General features: G+C 36.5%; 2 protein-coding genes across 3 annotated transcripts in view; one reads left to right on the forward strand and one right to left on the reverse strand.

Annotated features, from left to right (window-relative positions):
- Positions 1-204: 204 nt before the first annotated feature.
- LOC139968068 (uncharacterized) lies at positions 205-6,724 on the reverse strand. Its single transcript, XM_071972406.1, has 5 exons — positions 6,347-6,724; positions 5,555-5,704; positions 4,583-4,810; positions 3,784-4,038; positions 205-3,126 (listed from the first exon to the last, which is right to left on the reverse strand). The coding sequence occupies exons 1-5, from the start codon at positions 6,612-6,614 to the stop codon at positions 2,633-2,635; spliced, it is 1,395 nt and encodes a 464-aa protein (XP_071828507.1). The 5' UTR covers positions 6,615-6,724; the 3' UTR covers positions 205-2,632.
- Positions 6,725-8,423: 1,699 nt separating this feature from the next.
- Positions 8,424-16,134, forward strand: part of LOC139968066 (small ribosomal subunit protein mS39-like) — a 33,114-nt gene continuing 25,403 nt past the window's right edge. For both annotated transcript variants that reach the window (XM_071972404.1, XM_071972405.1), the window contains exons 1-12: positions 8,424-8,555; positions 9,235-9,336; positions 9,829-9,874; positions 10,663-10,731; positions 11,388-11,495; positions 12,236-12,359; positions 12,658-12,806; positions 13,858-13,931; positions 14,229-14,322; positions 14,481-14,624; positions 15,073-15,217; positions 16,077-16,127. In XM_071972404.1, coding sequence (XP_071828505.1) covers positions 8,473-8,555; positions 9,235-9,336; positions 9,829-9,874; positions 10,663-10,731; positions 11,388-11,495; positions 12,236-12,359; positions 12,658-12,806; positions 13,858-13,931; positions 14,229-14,322; positions 14,481-14,624; positions 15,073-15,217; positions 16,077-16,127 — 1,189 coding nt within the window. In that variant the 5' untranslated portion in view covers positions 8,424-8,472. The remainder of the gene's footprint in view (positions 8,556-9,234; positions 9,337-9,828; positions 9,875-10,662; positions 10,732-11,387; positions 11,496-12,235; positions 12,360-12,657; positions 12,807-13,857; positions 13,932-14,228; positions 14,323-14,480; positions 14,625-15,072; positions 15,218-16,076; positions 16,128-16,134) is intronic.

Here is a 16,134-nt window from a genome sequence, read left to right on the forward strand (position 1 = left end):
GCTGGCCTAACCCCCCCCCCCCCCCCCCCCCATCGGGCAAGATCCGCTAATCCCGTAATCCCATGGCAATATACAGCCAAAATAATTTATATTATAGTGCCATATTTTGAAAACTGAATAATCTATTTTCTAAATTGTCCAAGTTTTTGATTGATTCACGATACTAGCTAGAGCCGAAAATTAAATTGATGGTAATCAAATAACGAAAAGGCATTAATCTCTATTTTCCATTTGCAAGTTTGAAGTTGAATTTCTACTATTATCACATAATACAGAAAGTCATTTGCATAAGGAAGTCTAAGCATAAATAATACATCGTTTAATACGTTTACGGATATTTAACATAGTAGCAAGTGATTTTGTCTCTCGTATAGATTCCAAAATGCAGAGAGAGTAATTTGTAGAGGAACCAGAATAAGCATAAGCTTTCTAGTTGGCAAATAAAAACTTCCTTTACGACAATAAATTCTACAAACATTCCATCTACAAACATTCCAGTCGGATATAGGCTAGAAGTAGGCTACACCAAAACAAGTCATGATTTAGGTAAGAAAATTAGAAAACTGCAATAGCTACTGAAGAAATTGTGGTATTGACACCCTGTGAAAACGTTGTCATTTTGTGCAAAGCCATTGAATAATTTTGTAATCCTGTACCCATGTCTAATTTTCATATGCATCACTGTTAGGCCTATACTCTACGATATAATGCTGTAGAATTAATTAAGCTTGCTTGAACTCATTCATTGTGATATTAAAACATTAAAAACCGTGACCAAAGTTATAAGTTAATATTTAAATTTAGAAATAATCCTGTAGGTTAAATTTGGTCAAACTGTCTACCAAAACTCAAAAATGGGCTTTAGTTAGATCTGGACATATGGACACAAATAAAAACAACAATTCAAATATCTCCTCCCCCCAATACCTCCCTTCCCCCAATACCCCCCATGTGACTGGTACGATTTCCTGTATGACATATTGCCATCCAAATGTACCACGTTTTATGAATACATATATATGTGCATTTAGCATCAAGTCTTGATCATAAAGATATCTAGACTATTGTAATAACATCAAAGACATTCAAAGATTGCATCTTGTCATGTTGTAAAGCATATACATACAAATATACATATGTTATAAAGATACTCAGTGAAATAATTAAGGCGAGAGGATGTCCACGATCTTGAAATGAATCCAGGGAAACCTGTCTCTTTTTCATTTTTTCTTATTGAAAGTATATGTTAATTAGTACTGACCAAACTTTAGATGTTGTACCTTCTACCATGTGGCATTGCTAAACTGTGGTGACTTCATTTTGTTTCCTTGTTTATGTATCTTGCTCAATGGGAATAATTCTTACAAACTTGGGATACTAAATCTTTTTTACTATCCTCTTATTTCTGTAACTTCATTCTATATCAAATACAAGAAGAAAACAGATATGGGTTTCCTATAAATGTGTGCATTAAAACAGCATATTTACATCAATCTGTAGAGAATACAATAAAAAACCAGAAAAAAGATTGCATGTATAATACTACTGAGAATCTTCATTAGTGACATTTTATACGGCCTACGCATAAAAGGTCAACAGTATTAGCCCCAAATTTTAGCTTGCTAAAAGTTGCTAAAACTTTTCCATAATTACATTCCTGGTAGTTATGACTCTCCAATTTTTTGCAGAAAATTAAGAGTGTGTTCATATTAAAATTTGTAAATGTCTCAACAGTATAGTCAAATGTTTGTTTTCTTGGAGCATGAGTGACCATTATTTGACTTTTCTAGCATATTTTGGGCCAATACTGATGACCTTATAAATATGACAAGAGATTCTGGATTTTGTACCTCTTTTTTTTACACAAAAGTGCATGATATGTACAAGATGAAAGGAACTCTTCCTGTTATCTGTTGCTTGTCACTCAGTTGTACCCATGTTTTTAGGCAAAATGCAACACATTATTTTTCACTACGTTTAGGATTCTATTTATTATCGTTTAGTATTGGGTGTTTATTACCATCTGTTTTAGGCTTTAACAATAATTGTCTTACTGTAGTATAGTTTCTCATACTTATTTATATTTAAACATTGACTATGATTTAATCTTTTGTGCATTTTTTTTTTGGAACTATTTTACTATTTACATACTTCTGAATTTGTTTTGGACTATATGCTTTCAGGTTTTTTATTTATTTTATTTTTTACATATATATTTTTATTATCGTTTAGTACGGGTGTTTTTAAATTGTTGCTTTAGGCTTTTACATTATTGGTTCTATATATTTAATATTTAGGTTTTTTTTACTATTCGTTTTTAGGTTTTACATTTGTAAAGCGCTTTGAGCAGCTTTGCTGATTATGCGCTATAAAAATATTACTTATTATTATTATATGCACAATAACAATGGGAAAAAGAAGTTGTTGCTGTTATTTCGGACCTTTCTATTTTGTTCTCCCCTTCCAAAATGTAAGCCTTTTCTCACATCTGAAAAAATGACCATGCATGAGACAGTAAAAAGCTAGACAGCTTAAATCTGAAGGAGTAGCATAAAGAGAGACACAGACAGAAAGAGGCAGAGAGGGGAGGAGAAGGGGAGGGGGTCAAATTCCCATTTCTAGATACACTGCATCAATATTTCAGTAATATATAATCCTTTAACTTTGACGGAACTGGCAGTTCATGTATTCTATTCAGCCTTAAAGGAGTAACAAACTCTCTTATCTTAATTCTACAGCACTGCTGAAGAGAGGGCGCTATCCTTGATAATCCCTTCAGCCAATTTATTTTCCTTTCAGCGTCGGACACTTTGAACTGCTCGTCTGAAATTCCATCGGGTCTGTCGGGTATGTCGACCCGTAATTCGCTGCGAATCAAGAGTTCCAGCAAGTCGGTTCCTGATTGGTTGTAGATCTCTTGTTGCATGAGAGTTCTACCTTTATAACAGACAGAAGTGTCAGCTCCGTACTGTATCAATAGAGATGCACTGTTGACGTCTCTTATAGGGGTGTTGGGGTCTGCATTTGTGACAAACTCCGTCGACAAATGATATTCCATTGTGTGCAGTTCATGGGAGTGAGAAACCTCTGGGGGGGAGAAAGCTACCAAATGAAGAGCTCGTAATCCTGATAAAAAATGAAAAGAAAAAGGTTGGATCGAAATGGCTTGTAATAATGAGACTGAATAAACTGACTGATTTCATTGGTCAGTATAAGGGCTACTGGAGATACAATAATATGGATTTTAAGTGTGACAATAGCCTCCCCTCCACCCCCCCCCCTCACAAATCTTACGAGTTTGAGGTGGAAATCATTTGAGCCGGACTGAACTTAGCCTACACTAGTCTTCAGTAACTAGCTATGACTACTGTAGCAACTAACATATCACTAGTAGTAATAGTAATACCATAGGCTTAACCTTTGAAAATTGGAGTTTCGACACAGCATTCAGTATAATAATAATAATGTTGGATTTATGTAGCGCTTTATACCAGCGATAGGTCTCAAAGCCTATCACAGCATTACCTAAAAACTAGAAACTTGAAAGCAAGAACTATCTGTCGTTGGTTGGGTATCATAACAGATTGTTCACACCTGACGAAGGATATGTTTCCACTCAAAACAAGTACAGTACTCACAGTTAACCTAGGACTGCAAGCAAGCTTGAGCAGTTTTGTCTTTACAGTCTGTGAAATATTTTACCAGTAAAAAACACTGTGGCTAAAAAGGTTGACTCTGCAGTTGACTTTTTGAGGCCCAGGATTGAGAATACTTTGTCCTTACCAGCCCCTTTCCTACCAGCTCTGTTCCTAATGCCTGCCAGTTCATCTCCGATGGCTGCATTGACATCAATACCCCGCCCATTCTCTATCAGCACCCGAATCATATCAGCATGAGGGACGCAGTTCTGGACCACAGCAAAGTGAAGGGGAGTGTAACCAGCGGCGTTCCTCTTGTTTGGATCCATTCCATACTTCAACAGTTCCCTGGTTGCTTGCACCAATCCGTGGCGTACACAGTGGTGGAGCGTGGTATCAGCTGCTCAGTAGAACAAATCAGATGAAATAACAGTTTGCCTTGGTTGTATAACTTTGTTTCATTCTGAACAAGCCAAATGAAAAAAATGCTCTTGCAATTGGATATCCTTTTAATTTAATTTGATTTAATTTAGTGATCTGGTGGTTTGTGATAACAAGTCGTTAGCTTATCCTAATACAGTGAGCTATACACCGTTTAGTTCAATAAAGAAATTTTGTATACCACTACTTTTGAGTGTTGCTTTAATTGCACACCTTTGAAGACTTTCAGCTGATATTATTTCCCTTTATCTCCCAATAAAGAAGAGTCAGCTTTGAAAACTAACCCTTGAGATGCATTTCTATGGGCAACCTTATAAAAATCAATTACTATAGTTCTTCAATTCACACCTTCCCTTGCCCCCCCCCCTGCCCTCCCTCCCCTCAACATTCATACTCCTCCTCTAACCAACACTGGTAAAATTCATAAAAGAGCTTCTAAACGTTCTTCAGTTGAAAGAAATAATAGAGTATTCATTTTGTGTCCATGTTACCACACTTTTTACCTGAAACTTGAGAGGCAACATGGCTAAGGCAGCCCTCCTTTCCGAAGTTTATCAAAGTTAATATAGATTCTTCGTGTCCATTTTGACAAGCAATATTCAGTGCTGTAAGGCCAAGTACATTTGCTTGATTGATGTCAGCTTTGCCATCTTCCAGAAGTCTCTTTATACATCCTGGGTGGTTTTGTCTGGCAGCTAAATGGAGCGAAGTTGTGCCCGCTCTGTGAGGCTCTATGCATGGGGAATCAAATGTCGAGACAATGTTTGATGTGTACATCTTCCAGTGCAGGGTTGATAATTTATTTAAGGAGTGCCGGATGGAATGAGAGATAAATATTTTTTTTTTTCAGATAAATAAAAGTATTCTAGAGGTCGGTTTAATGAAAACCATTTTTTTAAAGTATTTAGTGATAACTTCAAAGTAAAATTATCTTGAAGGATAATATCTACTCTATATTTCAGATAAGTATGTTTGAGGCACAGCTGACAAAGTTTCTTGAAAGAAAATATTTCACACCAGTGAGGCAAACATGTTATTTTCCTAGATTATGGGTTATTAAGAGTGTGAAAGGTGTGGGAGAGGCAATGAGAGGGATGGGAGGTGGAGAAAGGGAAGAGGGAGATACTGTTTGCATTTATAAGTCAATATGCAGTTCATTTTAATGTAAGCGGGGGGGATAATATGCCTTTCAAGTTCCTCAGTATGCCACCCAAAATATGAAAGCCAAGCAAACTGATTTCTTGTCAGGCTTCAATAAGCATTTTACTTCTACAATGAAATCACATGTAACCTCCAAATTTAAGCCATATCTAGGCAAGTCAGAAAATATATCAAAGTTCTCTGAAAAACCTAAGCAAAGTTAAACATCCTCAAAGTTAGGGGTGATACTGATAAGTGATAACGTTGAATAAAAGATGTGGTAATGAGCATGTAACATCGCAAGAAAAGGAAAGTAAATGTCCAATGTGACTTACTCTGATGAACTCCAATACGATTATAATTTAATGTAGCCGCTCTGACATTGGAGCCTGCACGTATCAGCAGTTCTATACAGTGTTCGTGACCAGAGAGGGCAGCACAATGGAGTGGTGTTACATTATATCTATCACCTTTGTTTGGTTCAGCTGAAATGACAATGAAGCAACAACAGAAAACTAATGTAGTGTGAGTAAATTCCTGAGAAATAAAAATGTTAAGGAAAGTCTACTATTTGCAGTTTATCTACAAATTAAAAGCTTCAGACTATAAAGGATAAATAAATGCTTCCTGATCGAATCAAAAATAGCAGTGGATTTCAAGTGTTTTGTACATAAGCCAAGTAAAACAAGCTTAGACCTACTCCTTTTTTAAGAGTAAGAAAAAATCAAGTTGATGGTACGTCTGCTGTGAATTTTCAGGCAAATATGCATATTCCAAAATTAAATGAAATTGTGAATTGCATCCTTTTAAGTTTTTAACACTTGTAACAATAATTTCAAAATTTATGCAAAATACACTGGGTTTATTTTCTCTCATTCACATATCTGTCAGCAAAACAGAACGTTTATAAATTTTCAAGATACAGACGTATCAAAACTAATGAAGAAGGGGAAATTAATACAAGTCTTTCAAGGAATGGTATTAGTGGACTACACGTTCATAATAATTCAGACAACACGCTATTGAAAAGTTTCGCAAAACTACTACTAATGACATCGACGATTCATGATGGCCAAAAACAAAAACCGATCTTGTTATTATAAACGTCCATAATTGACAATTATTACCGTCATTTCCCAAAAGCAGTTTAACAATTTTATGGTGACCATTCATTGATGCACTCATCAATGGCGTCATGAAATTTTCTCCATCCAATAGCTGGCTTTGAATCCAGGCATCACCTTCAACTGATGCACCTTTCTGCAATAAATCAATCACTTGGTCGATGTCACCATTACTACAGGCTTCTGTTAAATGTTCATCTAGGAAAGTCTGCAACTCCTCGTCGTTTAAAAATTCAGGTAGACGTGATCCGTAAGTATTCTTCCGTGACATCTTGCTCAACGATCGTGTAGCAAGAGTTCTGCATCAATCACTCAGTCTCCATGTTCTGTACTAGCTTGTTACATATCGCCTGTGATCGCCGTTTACTTGCACTGTGTCAAGTTGTTTGTTAGTGCACAAAAATTGATGTATCATAATAGTACTGTGAGGGGATTTCCCTGATCAGGTGATCGGTTACTATGACTATTCCCACTGCAGACCAGCACATATTAACGCACCCCTGGCGGTTTCGTAGAGTCGATTTTTACTTCAAGTCCATCAATTTTGAAATTGTAAAACTGATTCTTTACTTGTAGTTCTACGGAGATCCAACCATTTCATAAATACTGAAAATATTCCAAACTGAGATGAAACCTGTCCAATATGAACATGTCCAAACTGATATGAGTATATTCAAACTGATATGGTCATGAAATTAAAAATATACTGAAGCTGGTGTTAGTATGTAGTATATCATAATGTAAATAGTATCATACTAGATAGGCCTTTAAAGGCACTGAAGACTCGCCCCAAACCGCGTGCGGCCATCTGAAAAAAAGTTAACTTTCTGTTGCTTGCAAGTGACGTTTTGTTCGTGTCGCTACAAAATGCAGACAGTAATGAAACGTGATACCTTGTTATCTTTAGCTGGACCTGAGATGTACATCGCTGTATCGTTTGTATACTGTGCTGTGGGTATTGACCGCAGCTATATGTACTGATTGTACACTAGTGTGTAATTACCGACGGTATTTTCTGGAATCGATGGTGGTGTCTAACACTTCTGTTACACCTCATTCGAAGCTAGGTCAAATTACCGGCATAAGATGTTTCTTTTTGTGCGAGTCTTCACACCCTTTAAACATCAAACCAGAAATAATTATGTTCAACGTGGTAACTCATTTAAGCGGTACTCGAACAAAGTACAACTACGCCACCGCACAAGAACTATAATCACGTTAGTCAGTCATTATCATATCTTCCATTTTCCCAGCGTCCCTTTCTCAGAAAAAAAAACACGCCGTGGTCTCCGCTCTTGCCAATTTTGTTTGGCCTAAGGTTCTGACGGAACCAAATACGCAAACGATGGAATTATGCAGAGAGCCAACCGTTTCATACATAAATACCGAAAATATTCCCAAACTGAGATGAACATGTCCAAACTGATATGTACAGATGCGTAGAATGGACTTCACAATGGTGACGACTAGCTTGCAAAACGTCCCCTCTCCTCTGAGAAAATTTTGTTCCGGTAAGGGGACCGACATGCAATTTGATGCTGTCACATGTGAAGAAATTTATGTATAATTAACGCTTGCATTGCTATGACTATTTATGACACCATAAAGGCTTTCTCCTCTGTTACGAATTCGAATTTTTGGCTCTACGCCACTGCACGTTTACCGTATGCCTATTTTAGTTGAAATTTAGGATAAAACTTGGGTGTGGTTTTAAGAATGGATAGCTGGTACTTGGTAAGGTAACGTAGTTAAGGCATGGAATGGAAACTAAAGGTCCACATACATTGTTCAACGATTTCGGCGTTTCAGCAAAATTGAGGGATTTTATCAAACAACATACAAAGATAGTGTGGGTAAGATTTCGAAACTACGTTTCTAGTTTTACATATGGTAAAGTGAAATTAAGAGTGGTGTATCTTGATGACCGGATATCAAAATTCAGTAAAAATTCTGCATTTGTGAATGTATAACACTGTTACAATAGTTAGATAGCAGTGTAACGCGTCATAAATGAACACCTTGACCATTTTAGTAGATGCAACAATTTTGAGGTTTCTATTGAATACCCAACAAACAGGCCTAGCTTGGAACACGATAGAGGTGAAGTTTTGTTATGTGCTACCTCAATCATGGCGACTCCCTCAAAATTTTCGTGCGCTCGCAATATCTGCAAATTGTGTCTGAAATTTCCACTTTCGAAGAATTCATCTAGGTGAGAACCATTCAGAACAGCTGTGTATATGATAGAGCGTGTTGCTCTTCCATTTTTAAGAATGAAGACGACAACCCAGTACATTGTACTCGAACTAAAAAGAGTCACTTCACAATACAGCTCTGTACGTTAGGTGCACGAGAGTCGTAAAGTGTAATTTAGATATTATAACGTTCAACGAATATGATACATAGGCTAGGCCTCAGCAAGATAATAGCTTCTGCGTTTGCACGCTGTAAACTTGGATCTAATCAGTGACGGATCCAAGTAAAACATTTTTGGTGTCGAAAGAATAAAAATGTGTTGTTTGCTGTGTCTATAAGTATAAAGAGGTACATCTGTTCCTAATCCAAGTAGGTTAATGTGCAAATACCTTGACTTCAGCTTTACTAATTTGTTCATTTATGGTACACATCCACATTTTAGGGGTACTTCTGTAAGGTACCCTAGGGCCAGCTAACATTACCAGCATACTGTACAATAGTACTGTAGTATATTAGGGTTATAGCAATGCTTAATGGAAAAGAGTATGAATGTCGTTGAGTGTCAATTTAAACAAGGCCACTGAATAAGTAAAATAGATTAGTGCAGTCTGTACATAAGGTAGACTTAAAGGAAAAGTATCATGTAGTTTTGCTGAAGTCTTTTCATTTGATACTGTCATCACTCTTGTGTCCAGGTTTTATGTTCATGCAACCTCAGGGATCCAAAACACCGTTCAGAAGACCGACGAACTGGAGTCATCATTTAATAAACTTGTCATTCCAAAAAGGAAGAAGAGGTTTGTAGTGGCAACCTGCTAAGTTTAGAAACATGAACACTATAGTTAGCCTATCAATCATTTAAATTTGCTGCAGATATTTTTCAAAAGCTTTTGCATTTATCATTGAATTAGTCATAAGTTGTGTACATATCATACTGCATGGACAGTTGAAAGATGGATAAGGTACCCTAAACTCACACCAGGATCACTGAAATAAGTCATGAACATCACAGGTTTGCTAACAAAGCAATAAAGTATTACTTTCAATAGATGGGACACATAAGTTTTAGTTATGGATTTAATAGCACTTGAGTAACTTGTTTAATGTGCATCTGAGACTAACAAGGTTAATTATTCTGAAAAGTCCACTAAATTGATGCAAAGGTATTAAACCCACCGTGTCATATGCATCATCACATATTTTTATGAGTTTATTGTTTACCAGAAATAAATTGATATTAATTGATCTTTATTGATGCAACATTCGTATTTACTTTCTCCATACAACAGGGATGACCTGGCTGTGCTTAGAGCTTTATCTGAAACTGTTGGAAAGGTTTGAAGAACTTTTTAGTTTTTGACTTAGGAAACCTTTCATGATATTAAGGCTTCTTTTTTTAAGTCATATTATTTGTGATAGGATTTCAAAGGTCATTTACAATGGCTGACCATTAGTTACTAAATTACAGTTTTTCCATTTTAGTCAGATTCACTCATATAATTAGTGAATTTAGTGCAAGGATCTATACTCTGTATTTGCATTTTCTCTCACTCGATAATGTACTGTAAGAAGTTCAGTAGCTGTTAAAAAGCCTTATGGATATAGCAATAACTGCTCACAAAGGGTGTAATGGACTAAGGTATCTTTGCTCTGACATTGTTGCAGTTCCATGCAAAAGGTTGATGTTTCTTTGGAGAAAGAAACAGCTGTTCTGATAGTAATACAGTAAGTTAAATTAAAGTGTATTCAATTAAGATAGAATATTACATTGCAAACAAAACAATCTGAGAATTTGAAGAGAAGCGACACTGATGCATTAATCAAAAGTCTTTTGACTAGCAGTAAGGTACCATGTCAAGGTAGGATGGTGTTAAGGGGGCTGCAGGGGGTCTGCAAAGGACAATCTTTTGTGCTCTGCAGCTTCACACAATAGACATATCAGGTCTGCAGAGATATTGATTTGACATCGATCCATCCAAAAACTGAGCAGGTATTTGAAGCTTTTTGACAAGGTGCTAACTTTGACTGTCAAAAATAAGTGGAAAGTAAAGTAAACACAAATGACTTTGTTGTTGTTAGTAGTCTGCAATTCAGTGCTCTACCTGGTTTCTTATCTTCTGTAGGATTCTACAGCATCACCTTATGGTTACCATGACGATCCTTTCCTGCTGCCTAAAACGCCCATGGAAAGAGTAAGGATATATGCATTTCATTTCAGACAGTAATAAAATCTCTTGACGGTGCTTTTGTCATTTCAGTTTGAATTACATTGTATTTACATTGTTTGTGAGATTAATATTTATAACTTCAGATCTGGTGCCAGTTCATGTAAGTACCCTTGGAATTTGGAAATTATGTTTTCACACAAAGGGGAAGCAGGAACACTTCAACTTATACTCCTCCACTTTTCTGTAGTGGAATAAAAAATGAAGGAAGAAAAGCAATATGGTAACTCAATAACTTAACAGCAAATGTTTTTTGACCAATGGAAATTACACATATGTATTGCTTTGAATAATCTCCTCTTTTTTATCCAAACAAGGTCAAGAAATAGTTTTCCTTTCTTTTCCTTGCCTTTGGGTGCCTTGCCTTTACTTTCCAATTTTATTTTCTTTGGAAGTTGTAGTACAACATCCATAAGATACCACACTTTCCATAGAAAATAAAAGATGCTGTATTCATGGGAATTGTCTTAAGAGAATAGGACTATGCTTAAAAAGTTTCTTGGAAAATCCTGATTGTCATCTGGTTTTCAACTAGATATTTGCATTATGATGTTTCCCCTCACTCATTTCCATAAAGCTTCATCAGTGAATATTCTCTTACAATTTGTTTTTTGGCAATGCAGAAAAGGTATTTGCTGGCTGCAGAATCTGGTAGAAAGGCAGCTCAACTTGTAATCAGGACAAAACCAGATGTGTTTCTTGCCCATCAGAACGATGAACCAAAAATTGAGGTACATATATCACTATAATACAGTATTCTGTGATATGAATGGATATTTAAGAGGATAATCTGTATTTGTTTTCTTGCTTTGGAAGAGCGTTGTGGTCAAGTGGTTAAGGCAGTGGACTTGTGATCTTAGGATTGCAGGTTCGAGTCCTGGCCAGATCATTGCGTTGTTGTCCTTGGGCAAGGCACTTTATCTCCATTGCCTCTCTTCACCCAGGTGTATAAATGGGGACTTGTGAGGTAACTTGTAAATATAGTTGTGTGCGCTGGTTTGTGGCAGCACCCTATGGGAAGTCACCCGGGGGACATGTGGATGTGGTGCACTGAGGTGCCCCAGGAGAGAGAGATTGAATTGAGCACACTTTTGGTGTGTGGGTGTGACAAGTTACCAATGACCAGGGGTTAAGTTGTAAAGTCATTAGGCTCATACAAGACTGTAAACCTTCAACTTTAACTTTTCTACTTTTCTTTGTTTATTTTGTAAATATAAGTGATATCTTACACCAGTTAAGGATGAAATCTGTACCAGATTTTGATCAGTTATTTCCCTTATGACACTAAGACTACCTGTGAAACTGAAACCACAAGCATATCCTTTTAAAATAATTTCATTCGGTATCAGCATAGAATGTCACTTAATGATGATTTGTTGGAATATTATATCATTTGCTGTTACTTTAATTTTGCTCAATTTTCAATAAAGTGTAATAATTACAAACAGTTGGTGTTAACCTTGTCTTACAGGCATATTATCCACCCAACAAGACATACATCTTCACAGATCCCTCGGAAGATGGCATAATGGAACGCCTCGATCAACTAGATTTTAAATCTGCTTGTGATATGCACAAAGAGCTCATAGATTCAGGTAGGGTCATTTCATCACAAACTCCTAAAAAATGTTTCCCTTTCTTAAAAAAACAAAACATGATTTTTGAATATTATGTGTGTGCATGTATTAATGCATTTATACACTTTGGCTTGTACATGCAATAACTCAAAAACCACAGGGTGGTTGAGGTTCAACTGATCAGACGATTCTCCTTATTGAATAGACACCCACAGTATTCCTACCAAAGTTGTTAAAATTGGAAAATGCACCCACAGATACTAAAGTGTTTGTATTTTAATTGTTGTCATATTTGTGATTTGATTTTGTTTTCCAGGGAAGGAAGTTGGTCTAGACGTCTCCAATGCACTACTTGATGCTCTCTGTTACTACAACAGTCGACCTCCCTTGGATGTGATTGAATTTGATAAACCGCCAGCCAAAGAGGAGGGAAGTGATATTATTGAAGAGGAGAAGCAGGAAGAGGTTGGTGACATATGTAACTTTTAATACAAACAGGGATATCTAATAAACAACAACTAGACAAGCTGCAGTCTCTGAAATCAGTGAAATCACTGAGAATTCCTTTGAGGAATCTCTGACGGACACTTCTGGGCAAAGTACATGCACATATCACTAATTCTCACATGTGACGTATTCGAGCTAACGTACGGTCTTTTCCACTCATAACCAGCACATGTTAGCAACAAAATATTGCCAGCTGTTCCTTTGGCAACTTTACAAATGTCTGGTTGTCAACCAATCAGAAAGCTTCTTTGAGGTATTCTCAATGACATCCGCTAAACTGAGTTTAAGCTTTGAGCATCAGTAGAATAGTATCCCAGTCTCCTGTCCAGAAAGACTGGACTCATACCTGCGAATCTACTGGTAATTATTGAATGGCAAGATCGTTGTAAACATATTTTCACAACTACCACATAGATTGAGGCTATACAAAATCTTTGGAGATCTGTAAACAGGATGGATCAAGCACATTATGATCCAGAGCCGTATCTACGGCACTTTTAGGACCGATGTGACAGCGCCCTCGGCAGAAACACTGAAGAACACGATTGTTTAGCAACAACTTTTCTATAAGTTAACTATTGATGGTGTTTTTCATACTGATGCTTTCAGTCCTACTTTCAATCACATGTCAAGTGTTCACACCCTAACTTCTTCTATGATTATCATCAAGGGATCCTTCAGTTTGTTGGTTTTATGTTTTGGTTTTTTTTCACTATAAACTCAAATGTACCATTCATTGTCATTAATGCTTTCATTGTGGTATCCGAGGGTAAGGAATGAGACCGGAAATATTACAAGGAACACAACATGTGAAGTACACAAGATGGAGAGTGTAACTGTCTGTTTGTACCAACTTGATGATAGCATACAATACAACAATTCAACTTGGTTAAATGGGAATTCAACACTGTCACGTTCCTGTTGCAATGCCTAACAATTTCTTAAATTATTACAAAGCCCTGTTGGATGTTGTGATTTAATATACTGTTTTTTTTCTTTTTCTTTTTAGGTGGCTGAGGCTATCGAACCTCCGGCCCCAAACGAGAAGCAGATAATGAAACAATGGATTCAAGATACCTGGAAGTATGAGCTAATCATGCCTTTATTCTTAAAATAAATCTGAAGCCGACTTGGAGAGTTTTGGAAGTACTGTGATGAAAATGTCAACGAATGTTAACAAAAATTTCTTAATTGTTTTCTTAAAGTGTTCTGATTGGTGTTTTCCCTTGCCAAAAGACCGTAGCTTTAATGTTCATTTGATTTGTCTTAGAGACTTGTCTAAGATTGGTCAATTTCCATCATTTTATGAACAAACTTCAGATGAAACTTTTGTCCAGGGACAACGATAACAAGTTATTCACTTTTTTCTTACACTACCAGGGAAGGTGAAGAAAACATGGCTCAGGTTTTGTTTGAGAGTTTAAAGGAGCCAGACAGCCATAGTTACAATGCCATGATCAGGGGAATGGTGAAGGTAAGAAAAATGTTCCTCTGTAAATAAATATTCAACAGCTTAAGAGTTTGTTTAACAGCTTACAGAGTGGTCATTGAATGATTGAATTTAGTCAACTGTTTAAATATTTTTCTTTCTTTTATTCTTCTCTGTCTTTATATCATCATCGTCATCTCCAGCATGGTGCTCATGGAAAAGCATTTAATCTCTTTAATAAGATGCAAGAGAAAGGAATTCAAACATCTTTGCATGGATACAACGCTCTCATATCAGCTGTGACCAGTATACGAACCGACTACAAAGATAGGTGGGAGGTGCTTGTGGTAAGTCTGTATAAGAGGTTGTAAACAATACGTTGAATGAAAGTGCCAAGAATTTCTGAGAGTCTAAAGAAATATAAGTTACATTGCAAGCCAGCTAAGCAATATTTTAAAATACGGCAAGTGGTTTACAATTGCCAGAGATATTAAATTTACTACACACCAACATATTAGCCACTTTGCGGCATCAAGTGAAAGTGCTATTTTGATTAATTTCCGTTTAAACAAAGTTTGACATATGAACAAATGAAAACGACCTGTATCAAGAAAAAGCTCTTCGAGTTTTGAACAAATAAAAGCCAATTCTACTAAAATGAATCATATAAATGACATAAAATGTTTACCTTGAAACATCTTGCATGGCGCAGTGACCCCCCCCCCCCCCCCAAAACAACAGGTTGACAAGCTTGTAAGATTCATATTTTTTCTCTCTTTCTCTGGTTTTCTTTAGCAACTCTTGAAGCAAATGCAGGCAGAAAATATCCGTCCAAATGTCCTAACTTTCAACAACCTTTTGAATAGCCTTAGACTGATGGGAGCCATTGGCCGAAATAAAGCTCTACAGACGTTGAGTGAGATGAGAGTTGTCAATGTCGGTAAGACGACATCCAAGTAATTACTTATAGCTCTACAGACTCTGAGTGAGATGAGAGTTTTCAATGTCGGTAAGATGACATTCAAGTAATTACTTATAGCTCTCTACAGACTCTGAGTGAGATGAGAGTTGTCAATGTCGGTAAGACGACATCCAAGTAATTACTTATAGCTCTACAGATGTTGAGTGAGATGAGAGTTGTCAATGTCGGTAAAACGACATCCAAGTAATTACTTATAGCTCTACAGATGTTGAGTGAGATGAGAGTTGTCAATGTCGGTAAAACGACATCCAAGTAATTACTTATAGCTCTATAGACGTTGACTGAGATGAGAGTTGTCAATGTCGGTAAGATGACATCCAAGTAATTACTTATAGCTCTACAGACTCTGAGTGAGATGAGAGTTGTCAATGTCGGTAAGATGACATTCAAGTAATTACTTATAGCTCTCTACAGACGTTGAGTGAGATGAGAGTTGTCAATGTCGGTAAGACGACATCCAAGTAATTACTTCTAGCAGCAGTGGAGTATATGTTCTACCGATTCTCTTCAGAAGTTGATAGTTTAGTGTGAAAAGGGTTATTTTCAAAATTGTTCACATAGAAGCATTATCAAATAAACTAAAAAACTCATATTGTATTCCACAAGTTATCAATAGAGGAAGGAGAAGGTGTTCCTCCTAAATTGGTAGGGTGGGGGAGGGGGATGAGGTTTCTTGGTGCAGGTAATGTTCAGCAGGTTGTAGATTAGAGGTCATTTCTAAAAATCGTTCAGTTAAGAAGTATGCCTTAGAAATGCTCATTGTGGCAAATAACATGTTTCAAATTATTATTTGATTGGATTATATTTTTATCTTCAGCTCCTTCTCTCGGAACATACAGTCTCCTTCTCACAGTTTTCTACAAAGACCGTAAGTA

Source organism: Apostichopus japonicus, chromosome 5 (genome assembly GCF_037975245.1).
Source record: "Apostichopus japonicus isolate 1M-3 chromosome 5, ASM3797524v1, whole genome shotgun sequence".
NCBI classification, from domain to species: domain Eukaryota; kingdom Metazoa; phylum Echinodermata; class Holothuroidea; order Aspidochirotida; family Stichopodidae; genus Apostichopus; species Apostichopus japonicus.